General features: G+C 45.1%; 7 protein-coding genes across 7 annotated transcripts; 5 read left to right on the top strand and 2 right to left on the bottom strand.

The window, feature by feature from the left end:
• Window positions 1-1,441: 1,441 nt before the first annotated feature.
• On the top strand, window positions 1,442-1,683 carry PHALS_00737 (uncharacterized protein; the record flags this gene model as incomplete). Its single annotated transcript, XM_024730463.1, has 2 exons — window positions 1,442-1,539; window positions 1,620-1,683. The coding sequence occupies 2 exons, from the start codon at window positions 1,442-1,444 to the stop codon at window positions 1,681-1,683; spliced, it is 162 nt and encodes a 53-aa protein (XP_024580738.1).
• A 3,494-nt stretch (window positions 1,684-5,177) lies between these two features.
• On the bottom strand, window positions 5,178-7,246 carry PHALS_00738 (hect e3 ubiquitin; the record flags this gene model as incomplete). The annotated part of the gene is made up of 4 exons (XM_024730464.1): window positions 5,178-5,271; window positions 5,336-5,845; window positions 5,904-6,109; window positions 6,185-7,246. 4 exons carry the CDS (start codon window positions 7,244-7,246, stop codon window positions 5,178-5,180), a joined length of 1,872 nt encoding a protein of 623 aa, XP_024580739.1.
• Window positions 7,247-7,793: 547 nt separating this feature from the next.
• Window positions 7,794-10,338, top strand: PHALS_00739 (hypothetical protein PHYSODRAFT_492537; the record flags this gene model as incomplete). Its single annotated transcript, XM_024730465.1, has 12 exons — window positions 7,794-7,900; window positions 7,958-8,013; window positions 8,082-8,161; window positions 8,223-8,321; window positions 8,385-8,473; window positions 8,533-8,646; window positions 8,711-8,781; window positions 8,843-9,212; window positions 9,303-9,369; window positions 9,425-9,927; window positions 10,021-10,210; window positions 10,273-10,338. 12 exons carry the CDS (start codon window positions 7,794-7,796, stop codon window positions 10,336-10,338), a joined length of 1,812 nt encoding a protein of 603 aa, XP_024580740.1.
• A 636-nt stretch (window positions 10,339-10,974) lies between these two features.
• Window positions 10,975-16,238, top strand: PHALS_00740 (clathrin heavy chain; the record flags this gene model as incomplete). The annotated part of the gene is made up of 3 exons (XM_024730466.1): window positions 10,975-11,016; window positions 11,121-16,085; window positions 16,140-16,238. 3 exons carry the CDS (start codon window positions 10,975-10,977, stop codon window positions 16,236-16,238), a joined length of 5,106 nt encoding a protein of 1,701 aa, XP_024580741.1.
• Window positions 16,239-16,514: 276 nt separating this feature from the next.
• Window positions 16,515-20,975, top strand: PHALS_00741 (uncharacterized protein; the record flags this gene model as incomplete). Its single annotated transcript, XM_024730467.1, has 1 exon — window positions 16,515-20,975. One exon carries the CDS (start codon window positions 16,515-16,517, stop codon window positions 20,973-20,975), a length of 4,461 nt encoding a protein of 1,486 aa, XP_024580742.1.
• Window positions 20,976-21,013: 38 nt separating this feature from the next.
• PHALS_00742 (uncharacterized protein) lies at window positions 21,014-22,825 on the bottom strand (the record flags this gene model as incomplete). Its single annotated transcript, XM_024730468.1, has 10 exons — window positions 21,014-21,094; window positions 21,206-21,216; window positions 21,359-21,412; window positions 21,486-21,710; window positions 22,228-22,283; window positions 22,350-22,383; window positions 22,439-22,445; window positions 22,500-22,561; window positions 22,631-22,688; window positions 22,757-22,825. 10 exons carry the CDS (start codon window positions 22,823-22,825, stop codon window positions 21,014-21,016), a joined length of 657 nt encoding a protein of 218 aa, XP_024580743.1.
• A 199-nt stretch (window positions 22,826-23,024) lies between these two features.
• On the top strand, window positions 23,025-23,905 carry PHALS_00743 (phosphatidylinositol-glycan biosynthesis class f protein; the record flags this gene model as incomplete). The annotated part of the gene is made up of 5 exons (XM_024730471.1): window positions 23,025-23,095; window positions 23,166-23,375; window positions 23,444-23,560; window positions 23,620-23,728; window positions 23,786-23,905. The coding sequence occupies 5 exons, from the start codon at window positions 23,025-23,027 to the stop codon at window positions 23,903-23,905; spliced, it is 627 nt and encodes a 208-aa protein (XP_024580744.1).
• Between the last annotated feature and the right edge of the window lie 17 nt (window positions 23,906-23,922).

Genomic DNA, 23,922 nt, shown 5'->3' on the forward strand with positions numbered 1-23,922 from the left:
GAGGGCACCTTTAAACTTTAACAGGTACTGTTCTTTTTTCGTTAGTACGCCGACTTAAAAGTCTTTCAACACGGAAGTGTACTTTGCCAGCGAGAGTGTTCTACGCGTAGCCTCAAAACGTGATAATTGTGTCAGATTTTTCCGATAATCTCATCGCGGGTCCGTTCAAGACGTCGACCGTCGGCCTGTCACCTTCTGAGAGTAGCATCATCGAATTCATTGGCTCGAGGCACCCTAAATACTCAAATGGTATTTCTGTCTTTAAGTAGAAAGTAGGGCACACTCACGCCAAACTCAGAGTGTTTCTGTTACATCTGCATGTTGCTTGTGTACATCCTGGCTTTTGGTGCACTTGTTGCATGAAGCAAAATCTCGTTAATACAAAAAGTATCGACTTTGCTACAAATGTGCAATCGGGATGATTCCAGCGAGTTGATCACTGTCGACTTTCCTTCTCTCACCAAGATATAAAAAACTCCGTGGATTAAGAAGGACACGGGGGGGTCGACCAAACTATTTGTGACAATTGACGGAGATGATGCTCCAATCAACAGTGTCAATATATGGCAGGTCAACAATGTGCCAAGATTCCCTGAAAGCGATTCATGGTTTTTTAGCGCCGAGTAAGGTTGTCGGTGGTCTTCATTGAAATTGAAATCAAAATAGCAAAGCTCAACTGATCGCCAAGGATTTAAAGCAACGAGTACAGTATGAAGTAAAACGTTCTCGCTAGTGGTCAATATATATTCAGTTCGCGCGAATTAAGTAGTTTTGCCGGCTGAGGGAATCTAAGCAATTTGAGGCCGATGTCGGGCTTTTGATTAGCGTTTGAAGGTCATTGTAGACACTGGCCGGACGGATTCCCAGCGAGGGTATTGCTTTCGAATCGGGAGTGCATCTCCGGTTTTTGGAGCTATGCATTGTGTTATGTGTCAATGATTCCTATCAAGAAACCAGTATGACGTCAAATCGCTTTCGCTTGTGCGGCTTACCAAGCGATTGAGAAGATCTATCTATTTGATGCCTAACATTTGTGTCAGAAGGCTTACTTCAAAGATGGATTGTGCATACTTATAGTCGAGTAAATGCAGCCACTATTCCAGCGCCAGTTCTGATCCTGGAGAGGACGTATGATTGCACCTTGTTCAGTGCCTCAAACTAAGAATATGAATACTATCAGCAAATCATGAGAGACAGTGATACTACTCTCGCACGTTATGCGGGATGCTCTGGGAGTGTCGTGTTATTTCTGGGGACTGTCTAGCGCATCTGTAATATTCAACTGTCTCGCATTCAGGCTACACTGCGCTGATGTACAAAATTATCTTGAATGTCTAAGCGTCCGATGTCTTGCAGTGCACGTAGAATCGGATGTGGGTAGCCAAATCAAACACTGCGAGCTGTGCTTGGCAATATTTGACTACGTAAGTTGTTCGATGACATGGAGAAGCATGTTTTGGTAAACTACAAGAAGGGTCTTTTTAACAAGATTCGCAACAAAAAAGTCTACAGCATAGGTCGATGGGACGCATTAATCGAGTGATGAAGGATATATGTTGGAGCGACGTGCTCCAGCTCATTGAGTTTGCGTCGAACAATGCTGTCAACAACATTTGCAGCGTATACAAACACCACCCTAGCGATCAGGGAGCCATAATTGGTCTTCATTGTCAGGTCGGCTAGTTTTGTCCAGCAAGAATTCTTTAATCGCTCTGACTCCGGACGAGGTCTGGAGCCAATGCGGTGACGAAAGGTCTCGAAACCTGAGCATAGTTTACTGTTTCTCGCCTCCTTGACGAGTGCTCAAGATTTTTAGCGCACATGGCACTCCTAGTTGGTGGGGTGAAAACCGTCAACATTTGTCGCTTCATGTTGGGAAACTTCTTCTACAGAGTAATCGCACGTAAATTCGTACTGTCTCTTCGCGTCAGGACTGCTACGCAACTCAATGATGTTTGACTACGACAATGACCGAATTCAATGCACAATATGTGAAAAAGTTGGATGGCGGCTGAGGCAGGCAAATCAGCAGTGCAGGGAAAAATAACGACCATTCGGAACGACAATCAACAAAAACTATAGGGCGAGTCAAAAAGCTTTTGGTGGTGATGTTGCGGAAGCTTGATGAACGCCAATGGACTAAGGTATTTAAAGACATTGTATGAAGCAATGTTCGATGCGAGTAACGATAAATGTGGATACTTTGTCATATAGATTCAACAGGCTTAAACCGAGCCATTGGTTGATGAGCCCATGTTGCCTGTAATGCTATCCTGATTCGCAACGCATAAGGTTCACAAAGACCGACCGAGAATTCTGACGTCGAAGGAACATGTGCAAAAGACGATGTGGTGAATCATTCTCAAATTGAGAGTACGCTTGTCGAGGTCATTGCTTACTCGAAAAATGTAGGGTGCATGCGGTAGATTACTGTGCGAATTGCACTTAAACGAACCACCGCAAGCCATTACCCATTTTTGTCAAAATTGAAATTGTCGAGCCGTTTTTACAGTTATCCGACAGCATAATTAGAAGCGGTGTACAAGTTCCGTGCCACAAGAGTGCAGGAGGTGGAGGCCTTACGACGACATGACCCCAGCCAAGCTAAAAAGTATCGTAACTCTACATTTATAGATATCCGTGCCTTTAGCTATGGGGACACTAGTGAAAGTGTCAATTCGTCAGTCGAAGCTTTCATTGGATATAGTGTGGATCGTTGCCTTGACCTAGCTCAATATTCGATAAACGATCTCATCCTAGGCATGCCGTGGCTGAACCGCGATGTGCCATCAATCAACCAGGAAACGAGGCAAAGCGTGCCAGGCACTTATCACCGAGCGGGACTTCGGTGAGTCATGGACCCATGCCTGCTAGAGAGCAGAAACACTTTTAAGCAGACTGAAGTTTCAATAGCTTTGGAGTAGATTTTTTTGAATTGCCAGAATTGTCTATTGAAGAATTGCTTAGTGTCTTGATCTAAGCTCGGATAGTACGAAACGCAATTTCATGGTAAGACTGAAAGTAGCAATCATGTATCGCGATCACCAGAGTTTATACTTGATAAGACCTTAATTCAGCTGTAAGCTAGAGTCCCCAGAGACAAGATCTGCCTGAGCAACTGTATGCCGCGGTGTTCTTCGCGCAATCCCGAAATCAGATCGGATAAGTAGGGTAACCTTACGGGCAAGAGCCGATTGAGACAGTTTCAAGTAAGTTGGACACTAGGAGAACCAGGCTCCCGAGTTTCCAAGAATGACAATGTACAAATGAGTCATCGCTACCGTGCGATGAGACCACCCTACGGAGCTGCAAATTGCTACCGATTAGTACTGATTTGATTGGGTTGGCCAGAGGATGAAGTCTTTACTCATTGCTCCGGGCAAAATGTCTTTCAAGATTGGGTAGGTTAGTCATACGGGATGTTTGCAACGAGCAGCAAACCCTTGAATCACATAGTTCGTACGATTAGTACCGAGAAAAAAGATGATTTATCATGCACATGAATTGGATGGACACTTGTATAGCTCATAGTGCGAGGAAAAGGCGTTTCACTTATAAGATTATACGAATAACTTTTGTTTTTTGGAGGAATATCATGACAGGGTGAGGAGGCATTCGCAGAGCGTGTTGACCCCCCAAACCAGCGACTGCGTCATGAAAATGACTTGAGTCATGGAACTAAATACCGCGTCAAACGATAATGGCCCTGGCTTAGGGGATGTTTCATGTAATAGACGCTTTGAACTGTACGAAAAACTGAATCTTACCAATCTGCACCGATTTTTTGTGCCAGGAAGGCGCTTTTGCATGCTTAACTAAAAGCAGCTTCTAATCTGGCGCAAACACCAGAACAGCAGATTTGGTTACAGCGCTCTTGGCGATAGAAAATGATTTAACTTGCTAGTGATATCCCTCTCACCGTGGTAATCAAGTCAAGCGGGATGTGGGGGGGTGCTACATGTGCAGAAAGCACTGTCTTACACACCAGCAACATTAAATCGTCAGGTGACAAAGCGGTTTGAACCACATCGTGCTCACGCCCAAACTTATAATGTCGACATATTCGTTCATTGTCGTGCAGCCGAATGTGGAGATCTACATCGAAAAGTTTGCGATTCGTTTAAGCGTTTGAATAGTCTGTTGCAGGTATTGACAAGTGTATCCTTGCAACAGCTGAATCTTCGTTTGGTATGATTTTTGATAAACATGGCCCGTGACAGTTAAGGCCATCGTGGAACAGCCAATGCCTCCGTCGTGAGAGGATTGAATATGATGGATAAAAAAAAACATGTGAACAAGTTATAGTGCAAATTACGACCCCACGCCAAAAATCTTCGAGCGATGTTAAATGGCGTCGGATTGCGGCAGAAAAGACAGCTTTCTCAGCTCAAAGGAGACCACATGTGCGCTCCTTTTTTCGCCTGATTCAGACTAATCTTTTTACGTCATTCCACGATAATTCGACTAATGGGCATGAATGTTTTATCGCGTTTGAGTATCGCCAGCTAACGATTTTTACGCTCTGGACAAGGAGCTAGTCCAGGTGAGGGTATTCCTGCTCAGATCTATGCTTTCTGTGTGGATTAATACTCCATGTGTTGTTGCGCGCCGCATCATCATCGCCATATTTCTTTGAAGGATAGCAAAACGACTCGAGTATATATTCGGTAAGTCATTGGCCAAATCGGCGTAATGTGGTTACGAAATAGCTTTCACATAGCCACTGGCGCATGTCATAATGACGTTGCTGCATTGATGAGGCAACAAGTACAGCGTACAGGCCAAACGTAACATGTGTTGGTGAAAGCTCTGAGGCTGGCTGCAAAACAAGTATCGTGTCGAGTGCATCGAGTAGTTTTTTGTAGGCTCCCATTCAATGACTTAGAGTTTATTATTGAGGCTTGTTCATTCGTCGTCGTAAATGGCAGCGAGATGTCATATTGATTGTCATTAATGCATCTTTTCTGTTAGAATATCGTACTACAACTTTTGAGCCAGAATTACTCTATTTGATATTTGCTAAGCTGTATGTCCCGATACTATCTCAATGGAGTCGTCGAATATGCACCTGATGAGGATCTCACACATTTACGTAGAAGAATGAGAGACTAGCTCACTGTAATTTTGAGTTACTATTAGGTGACAAATTCTAGTAAATACACATATTTTGTACCAGCTTATTCAATCGTAAAACCAGTAACTTCCATTTGAATCACGAGGGATAGCGCAATGCGCAAGTCCTTTTCGACGCTATATCGTGGCAAATCGATGCTATAATTGACAAAAATTATTATCAGATAACATATCAGCAAATGCATCCAAGATGCGAGCGTACCGATTGAAGCATGTGTGGGCTCGCGGATATAAGCACTCATCCGCGTTTACACATTGGATCGCAAAAGGACAAATGCGTCCGTCATTCATGGTTAGTGCCTTAAAGCCTTGCACAGGTACCCGAGCTGAACCAGTTGTAAATTGAAGCAAACGTGCTTTCTGCTCATTCGAAAATTCATGTACACAATTCCAAAACCACGTGATAACACGCTCATCGCGCTCCCCCACATATGTAGTGTGAGTTTTCCAGTCTTGAACGTCGATGTCGGGAATGCCACATATAAGGAGTTCTAACTCTTGATGATCAAAGACAGAGAGCAGCTCCACAGGAATTATAGAAAAAAGTCCTTGCATTATTGAGCCAAGTTGCTGGGAAATGCTGGTTGCAACGACCCACTTGAAGCGCAAGGTTATGTACTCCATCTTGTTGTCATCAGTAACAGGAATGTCGGAACCGTTTGGTAACAAGTCTACCACCTTCATTTTGTCCGGCATTTGGTCGACATTAACCCTACAGAACACATTAGCTTTTTGGAAATATCCTCTGATTCATAAAAGAGTAGACCTACGTAAAATCAAGGGCCAACGATTCCACGCCAGTATTGTCTCGCAACCATTTAAGATTTTTGTATAAGTCATTATCCACGAATTGAAGGTCCGAAAAAGTAATGGGAACACCGAGAATATGCTTACACACCGGAATTGCTAAGTGCGCATCGATGAGAATCCCTTCAAAAAGCGCTCGTCCGATGAAGCGACCAATAGCTTGAAAATACTACATATGGTCGAGAAAGCGAAGTAACATGAGTAAACAACAGTGCATTAAGTCGATAAACAAGCGTAAGCTTACCATCAGGTGGTCGACACTAGCTTCAGCGGAGGCGGGGTTGATCATGAGACCATCACCATTTCCACTTCTGCAAAACAGACCCGTCGCATCGTCAAATACTTCTTTTGTCATTAAAGTAAACCACTCGCGCACCAAACCACCTGCATCCACTCCCGGTTCATTAGCAAATTTTATCCGAAGCGATTGGTGCAACTGAGCTGGAGTCGCCCATAATAATTGCTCGCACGAATTGTGAAGTAAATTATCCCGTTCAATTTCAAGCAATAAGTGTCCGTATTCCCAAGGAACCTCCATTGCAGCAGTGTGCTGAACAAACCATGCGTGTTTTTGCTGAAATGGAAGCGATGCGACCTGCCCCAATTCATCTTGCGAGAACTCCGAACTGTCGGAGCAGCGAAAGGCTCGAGCACCTTCGGCCGTCTCAAGAGACAATCGACCCGTCGGGTTCTTAGGCGATATTACAATCTTCGACACTATACCGACCGAATTTACACTTCCGTTTGATAGGATCGAGTCGCGCAAAGACACTGACGATTGGCTCCGCAAACTGTCCATATTTCGAAGAGTTTTAAGTGCCTTGCGGTCCATAAAATATTTTTTTCTAACCCAGACCAATTCTCCGTCGTCGTTACGTTCGCGCGACCACTCGTGTCGACGCCGCGCCGATTGCTGCCGAAGATTAAGTGCACTAAGCTTCCGCTTAAACATTTCACGATTCGACCTAGCCATTGACTTAGACCCAATAGGAGGACCCCGGTTTACTGCACTACGAGTCATCGCATTTTCCTTTTCTTCCATATAAAGCATATATTTGGCATTAGAGGCAGATGACGGCATGTTGCTGTGTTCACTGCCAGACCCACTTGCTAATCTATTTGTATTTTCGATCAATCGAAAAGAGCGATCAGTGCCACAAAGCATGCAAGTGTTATGAGCATCGTAGCTCTTAAAAGAACAGACATCACATTCCCACAAATTATTCATGTCTTGGTCACTGGCAATCACATCCTGTCGTAGCATGGTCTCAGGCAATGCCTGTTGCCGTAAGAAATTGGCTTCCATTTTGTGTTTAAAGAAGATGTTGTATATTAGGCACGTAAGCAGCATGGCGCCGATCACGAAGTAGAACATGAAGTTATAGCTATCAGAGGAATCGACCAGGCGGCGCGAATAATTGTGTTCCATGAACGCACCCACAAAGATTCGGGCCACGCCCTCCTCGCTAAGAAACATGAGGATCACCGCTGTCATGACCTTTGAATTATAAACTCTCGCACCATCTCGCCACCAGAACGCGCGCATAATTGTTAAGAAGACCGTACTACTACACTCAAACACTCACAACGCTCGCCACACCAAGCACTTGACGCGCGATGGAAGACGTATTACCTGGGTAATGCAGCAATAGTTGCAGGCTTGAGGTTTCTTCTGCCCTTGTCGCTGCGCTCGGGAGCCGGTTTTGACCTCCACCGCAGTCTCTGTGTAAGAATAATTAGAAATGTTGCTTAAAAGGAAGTGACACGAAATTTGTGCATGAGTAATCAGTACATTGAGTTAGGGCTGTGATAAAACACGCATACTATCCATCCAAGTGGGCATAGAATTGAATATGAATGGAACGCAAAGCAGTGCCTTCTCACTAGGCGCGCTCGCCACATCAGCGGCGAAATTTATCGCGCCCAACAGTTTGCAGTACAATGAGCATGAGTTTCAACGGTAATGTGTATGGCAAGAATCATAAGCCGTGCGAGTTTAAGGCTGATGCGCTGGCAGATCGCCGAAGGATGCGCAAGATGCAGCGCGAGAAGCAGCCAGGCTCGTTCAGCCAGGTATATAGAGTGAAAATTAACTTAGATTGGAGGCAAATGAATATTTTCTCGTGACATGCGTTTTCAAGGCGACCTGATTTTCATGACCACGAGCGGACTGGTATATTCGTTGGGGAGATCTCTTACTGATAACGCATACGACCATGTGGTACACATTCGATCTCGTTGGTGGCATTAGTAAATGCGCAAATTGACTGTATCTATTGCAGGTAGTTGTGCTGGATGAATGTACGGTGCTCCATGTGGGGATGCCATCTGTAAAGTTGATGCCTTTGGAGCGCCTATTGCTTCCTCAAAGACAGCCTGTGGTGGGTCTCAAAATCCGGCAAGTTAATTTGTCGAACTTTGAGCGATAAATGATATTTTTAAAGGTTCAACGCGTCCAAATGTTAAAAGAGGAATTACAATTATTTCTTCGATGTGCGAGACAATTGGTCGGCTGCAAATATGATGGTGCGAGGTGGGTGCGGAAATCTAGATTAAATCTTTTTTAGATGACAATCCAGGCATGTCTGCTAGGGCATACAAGTTGATGCTTCGGCTGATTCTAAAGCGCATGTTTGGTATAGCACCTTTACCACGATTGCCCCTTGACGTTAAAAGCAACGCCTGGATCTGCAGCGATTCTATCATGTATGGATCTTGACAGCCGTCTATACATGCTGATGAGGTTTTTAATTTGCTTTTTTAATAAAAGTGTCTTGCTAGCAGGTTGCTGCAAGAGATTCCGAGAGTCATTGATGAAGGCGAAGCAGGAAACTAAGCTGGGTTTGTTTTTGTCCTTACGCTGTTCATTCTTCCACATCTCAAATCGTGATCGATACATTAGACATATTCACGCTTGGTAGTGCGTCGCTGGCTGATTTTGAACGTCTCCACCGCGTGCAGCCTGACATCATCTCTCGTGTACCGCTGCCAGTTGTCAACTACACTCTTGTGCCGCGCAAGTGCTCGTGGCAGGCGTACATTCCGGAGGTCATTCGATTTGCACAAAGTGTGCACGACAGAAATTGGCCTTTGCTGGCGCCGCGAATATTTTCCGAAGTGCGAGCGATTGCAGCCAGCCTACCGCCGAAGTCATGGCTTCTAGAGGAGAAAGTTCAAGTTCTGGGCTACGTGGTGGTGCTTCTCTTTTTGCTCCGACGAGGTATTACTGTTAAGCGAGTACTGATGCGGGCTATCGAAGTTCTTATGTTGCGGTACGTTGCACACCATGTCGTGCTTTACGTACCGTCATTTTCCGCTTTTGGCACCGCCAAATTATAAAACTTCGTAATTTTTACAAATAGACATGATCTTTCATTTTTGTTGAAATTTGGTGGAATTTCGACAGAGGAACATGGCGACAGCAGCACAGTTGGCTGGCGCAATTCCAGCGGGTGGTTTATGTCTGCTCGTGATTGACCAGCAGGTCGACTTTCATCCTGGCGGCTCGCTTGCGATATCGACGGCCTACAAAGATGCGGAACGCATCGCGGCGTTCATTCGCGAGCACGCTTCTCGGCTTAAGCAGCTCGTCTTCACACTAGACTCGCATCAACGCTACCACATTGCCCACGGAATTTTCTGGCAGGATGCAGATGGAGAATCGCCCAAGCCGTTTACTCATATCTCATCCAATGATGTCGCATCAGGTGTGTGGACGCCACGTGACCCAAAGCTAAAGCATTACGTACTCGCCTACACTACGGCGCTCGAGGCTAGCGGAAAATTCACGCTATGCATTTGGCCTGAGCACTGCCTAATTGGCTCGCCTGGTCATAATATCGTGCCAAATGTGCTTTCAGCGGCGATGGAATGGACTCAGATGTCGCGTATGCCCGTGCAGTTCGTAATGAAAGGCAGCAACTCTTTTACGGAACACTACTCGGCACTTAAAGCGGAGTTTGAGCTGCCGCATGATCCCACAACAAGGTAGACTGTGACTCCATATGTTAAACAGGAGCGATTGCTTTGGGCATAATGCTCAAAGTGCATGATGTTGCTATTGGTGCGCAATATGTCTAGGTTGAATCAGGCTCTGATTGACACATTGAAGCTTGCTGACAAAGTGATTGTTTGTGGGGAGGCAATCTCCCACTGCGTTAACTACACTGTTCGCGACTTGGTCGCCGTGTGGCCTAAGGAGCGACGCCATGACTTAGTAATATTGACTGACTGCTCGTCCCCCGTACCAGGTTTTGAAAAGGATGGCGAGGTATGATGACTTTGATATGCCGCTCGCTAATGACGAATTTGATTAACTGGAATATTCTTTAGGATTTTTTGAGTGATATGGCCGCAAAGGGACTTACCCTCATTTCTTCGGACAAATTCACGCTGTAAAATTTCGAATTACTCCCTGGCCTAATGTTTGATGCAAACCTGTAAGCTGAAGCCAATTATTTTTTTTTTGCCATCGACTTGGCAATGAAGATCAATTCAAACCAATTTATAGCTATCAGCTTCACTCGTTGACAAGAAAAATAATTCATGTCAATTAAAAATGCAGATGTTTAGTCAATCAATTACATACGTGGCACAAGATAGCAAACCTTTCAGAATCGCAGGAAAGAGTATGTAAGCGCGCTTAAGTCCCAACAACCGTTAATAATATGTGCCTAAACAAGTCAGTTGCAACACTTTCTGACTGTTCAGGATAATTAACCTCTATATAGGTTATTAATACTAAGAAATTTACATCGCGATGCTACCGTATTTTTAGCTTCATAAATTGCAAACAATTGCTTGCCAAATATCTAAGCGCGCTTAAACATTTTAAATCCCCCCTAAAACGCTTGGATTTAAGTTAAGATATTTTTCGCCCCCAGGGGGAGTCGCGCGGCTAATCGCAAACGTGAAACGGAGGAAAAAGTAAAGGATCTAGTTGAGTGAGAGAGTTTGCCTGTCTCCTTCGCTGATCCCAGACGACACTTTCAGATATATCAAACCGGGAAGCAAACCGTAGAAAATCGAGGCACGATGGCGCAAGATCTCCCCATTACCTTCGGGGAAGTGTTTAATGTACGTTTTAGCGCGAAGATGCATGCCTTTTTATATCAATTAAAAGATAAGATAGTGAGTGCACATTGCACAACAGAAGACTGATTAAGTGTGACTGAATGTAGTTGAGCACGCTAGGGGTGAATTTAGACTATGTCAAGTTTGGTACCACGACGATGGAGTCGGATAAGTTTGTATGCGTGTGCGAACAAGTAAATGGCCAAGCCAGTGTCGTGATCGTAGACATGGCGGCAGGTAATACGGTGCAGCGCCGTCCTATTAATGCTGAGGCAGCTATTATGAACCCCGTGAGCAAGGTTATCGCCTTGCGCGCAGAAAATCAGCTACAGATTTTCAATATGGAGCTGCGTGCGAAAATGAAGAGTCACCTTATGAACGAAGCTGTGGTCTTTTGGCGATGGATCTCGGTCAATACTATTGCGCTGGTTACGGCTTCTGCTGTGTATCACTGGAGTATTGAGGGTGACTCTCCTCCGGCCAAAGTGTTTGACCGTCACGCCAACCTCGGCGTAGGTACACAGATTATTAGCTACGAGGCCTCGGTTGATAACCAGTGGATGCTTCTGGTCGGCATTTCGCAAGGAGAAGGCGGCCGGATTGTTGGAAATATGCAGCTTTTCTGGATGGAGAAAAAAGTCAGCCAGGTGTTGCAAGGCTACGCAGGTGCATTTGCCCAGATGAAGCCTCCTGGAAGAAATGATGATGCGCAGGTTCTCGTGTTTGCCGGTACAAAGGGAAGTGGGGAGCCGTTGCAGCTTTTTATAATGGAAGTTGGACGTGATCGTGATGCACCTGGTGACACATTTCGCCTTCCGCCGTCTCCAATTCCATTTGCAGCTGATGCGCAGGCTGATTTTCCTGTATCAATGATAGTGAGCCCTCATGATGATATTGTTTACATGATTACGAAAATGGGGTATCTCTTTCTTTTCGATGCGCACTCTGGAAAGCCTGTGTATCGTGCTCGAGTGTCTCAAGACACTACATTCGTGACATGTTTGGAGTCCAACTCGAAAGGTATGCTCGGAATCACGAGGCGTGGTCAGCTTCTACATTTTGCGATCAACAAGACTAAACTCGTGCCGTACGTGGTAAACACTTTACGTGATTCCCAGCTGGCTCTATCGCTAGCTACGCGTTTAGACCTGCCTGGGGCTGAAGAGCTTTACTTTACTGAGTTCAATCGTCTCGTAAGTGTCAATGATATCCAAGGTGCGGCACGACTTGCGGCTGCTTCTCCACAGGGTGCTTTGCGAACTCCCCAGACGATTCAACGCTTTCAGAATATGCCCGCACAACCTGGTCAGCCTCAGCCTATTCTGCAGTACTTCAGTGTTCTTCTCGAAAAAGGTACTTTAAACAAGATGGAGGCTATTGAGCTGGCTCGCCCTGTGCTAATGCAGGGTCGTGGCCAACTTCTTCAGAAGTGGTTGTCGGAAGACAAACTTGAGTGCTCAGAGGAGCTAGGTGATCTTGTCGCTCAGTCTGACACTACGATGGCTCTTTCAGTGTATTTGCGCGCTGAGGTGCCGGAAAAGGTGATAAATTGCTTTGTGCAACGCGGCGAATTTGATAAGATAGTGGCTTACGCAGTGCAGACCAACTACCGTTGTGATTACACATTTATGCTCCAGAACTTGGTACGTGCAAACCCACAAGGTGCTCTAGACTTTGCTCAGAAGCTCGCAGTCGCAGAGAACGGTCCTCTCGTAGATGTCAATGCAGTGGTCGACATTTTTATGCAAGTAAACCGCATTCAAGAGACGACTGCGTTTCTTTTGGAGGCCTTGAAGAATAATCGTCCTGAGGAGGGCTACCTGCAGACCCGATTGCTGGAAATTAACCTTCTTGGAGGTTCGCCTCAGGTGGCTGATGCTATTTTATCAAACAACATGTTCACGCACTATGATAGACCGCGTATTGCATCTCTGTGCGAAAAGGCTGGTCTATTCCAGCGCGCCTTGGAGCACTACACGGAGCTTGCAGATCTAAAGCGCGTTATTGTTAATACTCAAGCAATAAATCATGAGTTCATTGTGACATTTTTTGGTACGCTGACGAGTGAGGTCTCGATGGAGCTGATTAACGCGCTCATGGCTCACAACATGCGCCAGAACTTGCAGATAGTGGTACAGGTTGCCACCAAGTATGCTGAACAATTGGGCGGCAAGGAGCTTGTTGAGGTGTTCGAGAAGTTTAAATCATTTGACGGCTTGTACTTTTTCTTAGGGTCCATTGTCAATTTTTCTCAAGACCCGGATCTCCACTTTAAATACATCGAGGCAGCCACAAAGATGGGTCAATTTAAAGAGGTTGAACGTGTTTGCCGTGACTCGTCTGTCTACGATCCCGTTAGAGTAAAGGAATTTTTAAAGGAGTCGAAGCTTCAAGACCCTCGCCCACTCATTCATGTGTGCGACCGTTACGATTTCGTGGAGGAATTGACGCAGTACTTATACTCGAACAATCTCATGAAGTACATTGACGTGTATGTGACTAAGGTTAGCCCACAGAAGGCTCCTATCGTAATTGGCAAGCTGCTGGATTTGGACTGTAACGAAGATTATATTAAAAATCTGCTAAACCAAGTCGCTCAATGCCCTGTAGACGACTTGTGTGAACAGGTTGAGAAACGGAATCGCCTGCGTCTACTCCAGCCGTGGCTTGAGACTCGTGTTGCCCAGGGCAATACTGAAACGGCAACGCACAATGCAATTGGTAAGATTTACATCACGCTTAACAAGGACCCGCAACAATTTTTAATCAACAACCAATTTTACGATTCCGAGATTGTGGGCAAGTTTTGCGAAAAGCTGGATCCTGCGCTTGCTTACTTGGCTTATCGTCGTGCCGGTGGTGCCTGTGATGAAGATCTCGTTCGCGTCACCACGGAAAACGGCTTGTTCAAGGATCTTGCTCGCTATTTGGTGGAGCGTCAGGACCTTGAACTATGGGGAAAGGTTCTTGTGAAGCAGGAGGAAGGTGAGCCCGAGTCCCCAAGTCGTCGAGCATTGATTGACCAGGTTGTGCAGACGGCCCTTCCCGAGACTACCAATCCTGATGAAGTTTCGACGACTGTGCGCGCGTTTATGAATGCCGAGCTACCGAATGAGCTGATTGAGTTGCTAGAACGTATCGTGCTGCAGGGCACTGACTTCTCAACTAACAAAAATTTGCAGAATCTGCTGATTTTAACTGCCATAAAGGCCGGCAAGGAAAAAGTCATGGACTACGTTAACCGTTTGGACAATTTCGACGGTCCAGAAATTGCTCGCATTGCCGTTGGGGAGCAGTATCAACTTTACGAAGAGGGGTTTGTCATTTACAAGAAGACTAATCACAACGTTGATGCCATTGGCGTCTTGTTGGATTACATTAAGGACAACGAGCGTGCTTACGAGTTCGCTGACCGCTGTAACGAGCCTGAGGTGTGGTCTCGCCTCGCCAAGGCCCAGCTGGACCAGGGCAAAGTTCATGATTCACTGTCAGCATTTATCAAGGCCAACGACGCCAGCTCGTATGTGGATGTGATTGCGGCAGCTGAGCGTATCGGTAACTACAATGAGCTGATTCCTTATCTTAAAATGGCACGCAACACGGTGAAGGAGCAATTTTTGGACACATCACTCATTTACGCTTACGCTAAAACCGAGAAGTACGGCGACCTGGAAGAGTTTATCTCGTCGCCTAATGTTGCTCAAATTCAGAATATTGGCGAGCGGTGTTACAATGAAGGAATGTACAATGCGGCCAAGTTGTTGTTTCAAAACATCAACAACAATGCTAAGCTCGCAATTTGCTACGTGCGTCTTGGAAAGTTTCGTGAGGCCGTAGATGCAGCCACCAAGGCGAATTCTGTGGGCACGTGGAAGGAAGTTAACTATGCCTGTGTTGATGTTAACGAGTTTCGTCTTGCCGGCTTGTGTGGCCTACACATTATCGTTCACCCGGACCATCTCGAGGAGCTAATTTTGCACTATGAGAAGCGTGGTCATTCGGCCGAGCTGCTAAAGCTGATGGAACAAGGTCTTGGTTTGGAGGGTGCTCACGCCGGCATTTTTACAGAGCTTGCTATTTTATATTCGAAATACTTGCCGTCCAAATTGATGGAGCATATTAAAATTTTTCACTCGCGGATGAACGTTTCAAAAATTTTGCGTGCTTGTGAGAAGGGTCTACACTGGGATCATGCCGTTTACCTATACAAGGAAGACGGTCAGTTCGACAATGCTGTCCGAACGATGGTGGATCATCCAGTGGCGTTCTCGCACGACTTGTTCTTGGATTGCATACAAAAAGTTCGCAATCAGGAAATTCATTACAAAGCAATTAACTTTTACCTAGAGCAGCATCCGTTGGAGCTCACCCGTTTGCTCCAAGTACTTACACCTAACCTGGACCACGCCCGTGTCGTCCACCAGCTACGCAAATCAAAGAACCTGCCGCTCGTAGCTGAGTACTTAAAGGATGTACAAAAGGAAAACTTGTCGGCAGTAAACGAGGCTTTGAATGAAATTTTGGTTGACGATGAGGACTACCAGGCGCTTCGCGATTCTGTGGACGCTTACGAGAACTTTGACCAGATCTCACTTGCGCAAAAACTGGAGAAACACGAACTTCTGGAGTTTCGCCGAATTGCAGCTTATCTGTACCGCAAAAACAAGCGTTATTCACAGGCCGTGAAGCTGTCGAAGGCAGACAAAATGTACAAAGACTGTATTGATTGTGCTAGTGACTCGGAGGATTCTGAACTCGCTGAGGACATTTTGCGTTTCTTCGTGTCTGTGCACGACAAAGAGTGCTTTTGTGCTACTTTGTTTACGTGCTACAAGCTGATTAAGCCTGATGTTGCGTTAGAGTTGGCGTGGCGCCACGGTTATGTCGATTTTGTCATGCCCTACATGATTCAATTTGTTAAGAATCTAAATGATAAAGTCAAATTGCTTGATGAACGCACGCAGACGCAACAGGAGCCAGAGACGGATGCGCAGACTCTAGACCCGGCTTACGGTATGGTTGGCATGCAACCGATGTTAGCCATTGCTCCTACGGCGTATAACGATCCATCGGTTCAATATGGTATGGGCATGGCTTCAGGTATGAATATGGGCATGGGTATGCAGCCAAACATGGCTATGGGTGGCATGCAGCAAAATCCGTACTCTAGCAGTCAAGGTAGTATGGGCAGCAACCCGTACGGCAATAGTGGTTATCAGTATTAAGTGTGTCGTAGCTGACATTTACGTCGCTTTGCCGAGCTTATCCTGAAGAGTTATGATTCAAGACCAAATAAAGCGCTATGCTTCGCTTGTCAAGGTGTTCTTCGATTATTAGAGAATTTGAGCGGCTACATTGACACCAAAATCAATCTGACTTTCACGCTAACACTAGTAATCTCAAACTCTTTTTTTTTCCTTATCGTCATAACATGACTACGCTTCTGTTGTGAATACTGAATTTGAAAATATTATAAAAAGTACCAATCATTTGATCGAGCGATGAATGATGCTTTAGCGTCATTAGACCGCGGCGTGCAAACGCTTTTTACAGATCCCGGACTTGCTCTATCCGCTACTGTTTCCCATCCTCTATGCGATTGTATGTTGCAGCAGCCTCCACTCCCCGATTGGCGCCACTTAGCGCGTTTTCCAGTGCTCAAGCGTCACGTATTGACCAAATTTCGTTCTGTGGCAGTCGAGATGGCAAAGGTACCACAAACACCGCGCAAGCGTAGAAAGCGGAGCATTGCACAGCAAAGTGGAGATGTTGATGAGTATAAAACACTTTGCCTTGCTTCTCTTTGTCAGAACTTGGTTCAATGTAAATTATTGATAATTGATGAGGCCGAGTTGGTGGAAAGTGTAGTAAAACTCGAGTCGTTCGATATTCTACGGCGCGTTATTGGCAGCAGATTACTACCTATCAGGAAGCGAATGTTACTACTATCATTTGCATTGCAGGAGCAGAGAACAAAGTGTTTGGAGTCTGCTGTGCAGAACTGGATTCAGAAGGTCAGCGAGAAATTACTCGAGGAAATTCTGGAGGCCACAGCTACGAGTGGGTCCGGAGAGCCTCCAACGAATCGAGTGAGGACAAGGTCAAAAAATAATGGGATGCAGGAAAAAGGAAGAATACAACAATACTGTGAATTTTGCCAACATGGGGATAGTACTGCGTTCTTGAAATCAAAATGTCGAGATTGGGATCTACTGGTAAAGTGTACGCGAGAAATTGCAGAGATGTTGGAAAAAAGTGGGGAAAGATTCGTAAGTAATAAGGCGATGATTGTGCTGTCGGCGTTCTGGGATTCTAGCCCAGTTGCCGGATTATCGACAGATAGAAAGATAGAAAAAAGGCAAAAAAGGTTCAAGTATTTTGTGAAGTGCGATAATGTTGACATACCATCGATATCCGTGGTGACCTTCAAACAGATTTGTCAGCAAACAATAACAATACCGAGCGCCGAAATTCCAAAGTTTATGACTGATCATTTTCAGAAGATGTGGACGGTCAGTTGGGAGCGAGAAGTAGAAAGTGTAGTCAAAGCGGGGCAAATAATCATGGTTGACGTCATCTGTCAGTGCTCAAAGGCAGATGCCTTCGCTGGTGCTGCACTGTTGTCGGAAGGAAAGCAAAGAATCACGCAATTTACAGGTTTTCGCATTGTGAGCGAGGTGATTCGCGTCACAGGTGTAAGTATTTCAGAGATAATTGCTTCGTTTGCAATTATCTGGAAAGTTCGTTGTAGCGGTGTACATATGCAAGTAGCTGCGCCTCGCAATGTAGTAACTTCCACAACGAAGCAGATACTACGGTCATATTTAAGTGAAATACTACTATCTGCAAAGGTGCGGTTCGAAATGGGACCATACTCACCACTCGGCCTCCTTTTTGTCTTGTATAAGATTTATGCCATGCTTGACCACGGAAGGATACAGAACAAAAGTTATATCAAGCATTGGGATGCCTTGATGTCTCAGCAAAAAAATGAGACCTCAACTCCGATTTCAAACCAGGATGGAAAAAACTGGTGCCTATTTCTTGAAAAATGTGTGCTGGATGTTCAAACCGACAGTTCCGTGGCAATGCATGGCCGCGACCACTTTTTGCAAGCATTTAAGAACTACTGTCGTACTATCATGTATACTGTCATTGCAACGGGTGGCAGGGTTATATCAAGTGGAGGTGTGATCCGACAGAATTTATTAAGTGAGGAAGGTGGTTGCTTCACAGTTCGAAAACTGCTAGCACAGATGTTAACAACCTTTGATGAAGAATGGGTTTCCAGCCTTATTGCACAGATCCTGCGAGCGCGCACACAGCTTCGCTTCTCTGGTGAGAACGACCAACAAGGTATAAAAACTTTGTTGTTTCCAGGGCTTTTTGCAGGCTTGAAGTCAACCAGTCGATCCAACCCGAAGAAACTAAACACTGGACAGCAATTATTTACTAAGATTATCCATGCTGTTAACGCCATTTTAAAGGAAAGTGAGTCATCTCCTTTGTATCTTGTTGCATTGATGCAATTTTGCGAGGCATGGGATGTTTATCAAAGTACTCATACAGAAGAACCTTCATCAAAAGCAAACCGATGGGGTTTTAAGGCCATGGTGGATTTAGATATGCTTCCTGAGCTACTTATCTGTTACGATAAGGTTGAAGTGTTGTGCCAAGAACCCAGAGATGCACTTAACTTTGCAGCCGAAGTACTACAAAATGTCCCAAACTGTCCACCGACACTAGAAGAGAACCTTTTAAAAGTGCTTTCTAAAGTCAAAACTGGTGTAGAGCGTGAGAATACATTCATTGCATGTCCACAGGATGCACAACTTGTCTCGCATTCCAGTGCTGTACTTCAGCGTTTCCTTTGCGCGGTGAGGTCAGCAGACATAGCGCAGACTCGAATGATAATAAGCAACATAAAAGATATGGCGCAGCCACTGGGCGAGTTAAGGCAACAACTAGAGCAGTGGTTCTCATTTGTTAAAATGTATGGCACATCTTTTGCGGGCAAGGAATCGCGATTCGAGCTATCACTATTGTGTACACGGCTAATTCGATGGTATCCCGATGAGTTTGGTAGCATGCGCTTTGTGTTTATGTCCCCACTTGATTCCCACTTCGTTTTTACATTAAAGACGTTTATAAAAGAGGCTGCAAGAGTCAACACGATGAATAGTCCTTCTGTGAAGACTGCACCGCTACCATCGGCAGTTCGAGTCGACATGGCATTGCATCTTTATTTGACAACAGCAGCATTTCCCGATCTCGAAACCTTAACTGTCCTTCTGACAAAAGCAATGATAAAGTGTCGTTCTCCTGAGGCATTTGGTGATCTGGCAAATATTGTACTTAAGCATGGCCGCGTGTTATTAATTGAAGCCGCCGTGGCAACACTTAGCCCCCCACTTCGGGGTTTGAGCTTCTCCGATCCTGCTTGCATTCAGAACGACGGCTGGGACAAAGATAAGAGGCTCGAGAATTTTAACAGACGCTCCAAGTCTTGGATCTACCAGCGAAATACTTTACAGATCCTGGCAGACTCTGCTTCAATCTTCAGTAAAAAAATTGCGTGGTCAGTTTCGCTATTTGACGAGACAACTTCTACAACTTGGCTTCCTTTTTTCCTCGATTACATCTTAAAGACCGAGTTTTGTGAAAGCACACTACGAGTTGACATGCTTTTGACAACATTAGAAAAGCTAATGTTAAGCGATGGAGAGCAAGAACTTCGTCAGGCATATTGGCTTGCTGCACTGCTCAACACAGCTCTGATTGCGTGTTCCAGTCGAAGTGCTGGTTCCTACGTGAAGTTAGACGTGGACCTTCGCGATAGGTTACGGCGAAGTACTGAAAAGATCTCACAGCTACAAGCAATCGCTTCTACAACAATGGAAATAGATTGCAATAATTGCGACACTTTCGCTCTGTCTGGCAACAAGGTGATAGGCTTGATCGATTTTTCCAGACGTGCAAGACTGTCCATTGAGGAATATGGAGGGTCGTGGATCTGTGAGCATCAAATTGAAGAGAACTTGTGTACGACTTTGCAAATAAATTTGTCAGACGTTTATGAAGCTAGGATGGAGGATCCTTCCGCAATGGTGATACAGCCTTCTATCCAATATTTTCTACCCTTCGTGCACTGGTTGTCGGCAGCGTTGATTTACTCCCAGTCGTTCCTGGACGAGCCATCACCCTTGATAAGACGATGGGAGCGCACGTTTACGTGTTATGTGACGGACGTGTATTTGCACGTCGAATTTACAGGCATCACGTCTGACCTCCTTAAGGCGTGGCTCACAACATGGTTAAATTTCAATTTTGCTCGAGGTCAAGATGATCAGCAGCTTCTGGCCCTACTTCCTTCTCAAGTTGCTTTGTTTCGTCGTTTGGGATTAATTCCGTCTCGCTCTAGACCTCAAAGTCAAGACTCAACTTCGATTTGGCAATTGATTTTAGCTGCTATTACTCTTGCATTGAATCAAGACAGAGCCATGACTAAAAAGGAGCTTGAACAAGCTGCAGAAGTTGTTGTCAGTACGTTGACGACGCTGGAACTCACTGAACTATCTGCATTCTCGGACTATACGATACTTCGCGACATCGAGCCATTTTTTACAGAGCTAAAGAATATTTTATTAAGACCACAGCTTCGTGACTGGAATATTGATCCATTGTGTTGTCTGCTGCAGTATCCACTGGAGGTACTTGTTTGCTGCTATGCGTGCAAGATCCCAGCAGACTCTGTAGTGGAGTCGCAATTGTTTCTTGAACGTACTAAAGCAGTCCTACAAGCTACCAGTATCACTGATAAAGACGCGTCGTCTAAAAGAGCGACCGAGATGAATGCAATTCTTCAGTACTGGGCAGATGAAATGCTCCTCAAATACGACTATGTCAATCGATCGCGATGCGTTCATATTCTAGAAGTCATTCAACTATCGCTTAGATTTTAAATGGAAATGAAGTGACTAGCTCCATCATAATTTTCTTTCTACTGCTGCCTCTGGTGCTGCATCTCTTGTTGCTTGATCCTATCTCGCTTGATGTCGTTGATCACGCCTTGGCGCATTACCTACAATAACAAGTCAGCAAGAGCATTGATCAGATCCAGCACTAGATTCGTTATACACCTTTTTCTCAGCGATCTGCTGGTGATGCGCATAATATACAGCGTAAGACGCACCTGCACACAAGCTACTGAACACCAATATTGGTGCCTTATCTTGAAGGACCCTTTTGAGCCTCGACATATCACGATGGCGCTTATTTATTATTAAGTACGACAACCTGTTGGGCAATATTAGCACACAAAACGACGAGAATATATGAGGCTTACTAGGCAGGTTGCTACTGTGAAACCATGTATATTGGGCCATGGCAGGAGTATCGGCTGGCCAAGATACAAGATGATGTACGTCAGAGACTGCGCCATGATTGTGATGCCCAGTTCCAAGGAAAAGTACCATCAGAGGACGATGGTCGGATTCGAGAGCTCATACAGCCATTTGTGGCGAGGTTTCCTCCATTAATAGTATCTGCTAAGGCAAGAAGTGGTTCGAACATTGAAGTGAGGAATCGACATTGCGTCAGATCGCATGGTAGCTTGACATCGGGATCCACCAATCGATGCTCAAGTCGACCAGTGTCGGCTGTATCGAGCACCTCTAGTGCATTACTACGAACTGGTTCTGGTAATGCGAAGAATACTGATGTTCAATATCGACACACTAACCAGAGTTCGCATGAACTGATCCAAGCAAGAACACCACGAAAGCCTCCAAGGTCAAAGAAGACAGGCAAAAAGGCACCACTAACGGCTTTGGAACAAGTGCAGAAGCGCAAGAAAATGTTTGCAATGTGGATCAAACAAGCTGGAAATGGCAATAATGACGCACAAAGAGATGAAACGCAAAGTGGTGTTCCAAAAGCGAAGGAAGACATGACACCTAGAACTCGATTGCCACCCATCCACTCGGTTGCTTCTGTTTGTGCAGAGCTTAGAGTGCCTAAAGTTTTGTATCTCTCAGCACTACCAACTCCAAATAGACGTGGTATTACGACAGACGCGTCAATGGATCAAGAGCTATCTCATCAAACAACTTCTTTGCCGTATTCAATATCTGCATCTAATCCAGCTGCCGCTGTGGACCTGGACGAATCGGTAGATGAGGAGGAAGTCAACAACTTACTTAACTGGACAGATACCCTTCTCTCTCCTCAAGCCTTGGACTCGCCCTGCGATTTCTTTGATGTTTAAAATGCTACGTGTCCATAGTCATTTATAAATTGTTGATTGGCCCGCATCTTCCTCCACTTTACTCACTTACCCTGCAACTCTGATAAATTTCTCAGTCACATGGCCTATGTTGCTTCGGCGGCCGAGGACTTGAGTCTCCATCTACGTTCTCGCGTTTACCAGAAGTCTACATTGCAATTATCAATAACATTATCATATTGCACAATCCTTTTCTACCTACTTTAAGATTCGCAACTTGATTATGATCCTTTATGACACTGTGCGTGGACGTCAACATTATCACTACATGACACCAACCTTGTGTGTCAACCTTTGCATTTTGCAATTTGGAAGCACCAAAATTATATGAACCTTGATTCGGAGGAGGCATCGTGTCGTACGTGGCATAAAAAACTTTCGGCGTTATGATCTAGCATTGAAATAAAGACACATGTCACTCGAATGCTAAGGACACATCGAGTAAAGTGAATCAACTACCATTTTCACCCCTGGTTCTGGTGAGAGTCTAGAGAAGTTGGCAGCAGAACTAGTAGGCCATGCAGTCATTGATGCAATTGTGGGCTTCCTGTGCGCAGTGGGAAATGCCCTGAAGTCTGCTAACCACCGCTTGTCGTTCGTGAACGCCATTGCGGTGGGACGACTCAGAACTACGCTGTATATCCTATCCTGTACCTTCTTTCGCGTGTAATTCGACAAAAAAGCTTAAATATTTCAAGTATCATACATACACCACAATAAAAGCTCTATGGTTTTCGTGTCCGAGTTGTTGCAGCTCGTGCTACCCGGCGCTATAGCTCGCTATCTCCCTGTTCTGCTGTGCGGTAGCTTTTGATTTACTTGCTTTGCTTTCTAAAAGCATTATTATAAGCGGTGTTTCGCGACGTAGGTTTGGCAAGCACTTGGAAGATGTCGCTCGAAATGGCCTCGAGACCATAGTGATCGCTATTGTGTTGACATTACTAATATTGGACCTACTACTTCTTCACTCTACTGACAAGGTAGTTGCAAAGCAGCTTATTTCAGGAATTATCGGTCTAGTACTAGGATCCGTGGCATTTCATTTAATTATCGTCTTGTTCGGAGCCCCCGTTGTCGAGTAACTCGCATTGTTTCTGATCACTTGCTAGTGAATAAATCTGACCGCATATGTATGTTGTGGTTTAGTTTGTGGATGCATACCTTATTGCTAGCTATATTCCTCTCGAGTTGTGTGACAATGCCCCTGGCAATACACTTTGGGTGTTCGCCAAGCCAATGGCTGAACTTGCTATTGCATCTTCGGTGCGTTGACCTGATAAAGGAAAAGTATGTTTTTTATTGCTGATATATATCACACACAGCATAAAGAACTTGCAGGAGTGGTACCTAGTTTGTTCGTCAATTGGTGCCATGCTCGGAGCTTACGTAGGAGCTTTTCCCATTCCGTTGGACTGGGATCGACCGTGGCAGGTATTCAATCGCACGAAATTCTATAAATTGATAGCATTCTGACTACAAGTTTTGTAGCAATGGCCGCTCACGTGTGTGTATGGCACGTTAATCGGCCATGCAGCTGGAATACTTATAAGTATCGTGAGAAGTGCCACTTCGGCGTCATTAGCCGCCAAAGAGACTAAGAAAAACTAGGCTACAAATAAAAATTA

Source organism: Plasmopara halstedii, assembly GCF_900000015.1.
Source record: "Plasmopara halstedii genome assembly, contig: Scaffold_1211, whole genome shotgun sequence".
NCBI lineage: Eukaryota > Oomycota > Peronosporomycetes > Peronosporales > Peronosporaceae > Plasmopara > Plasmopara halstedii.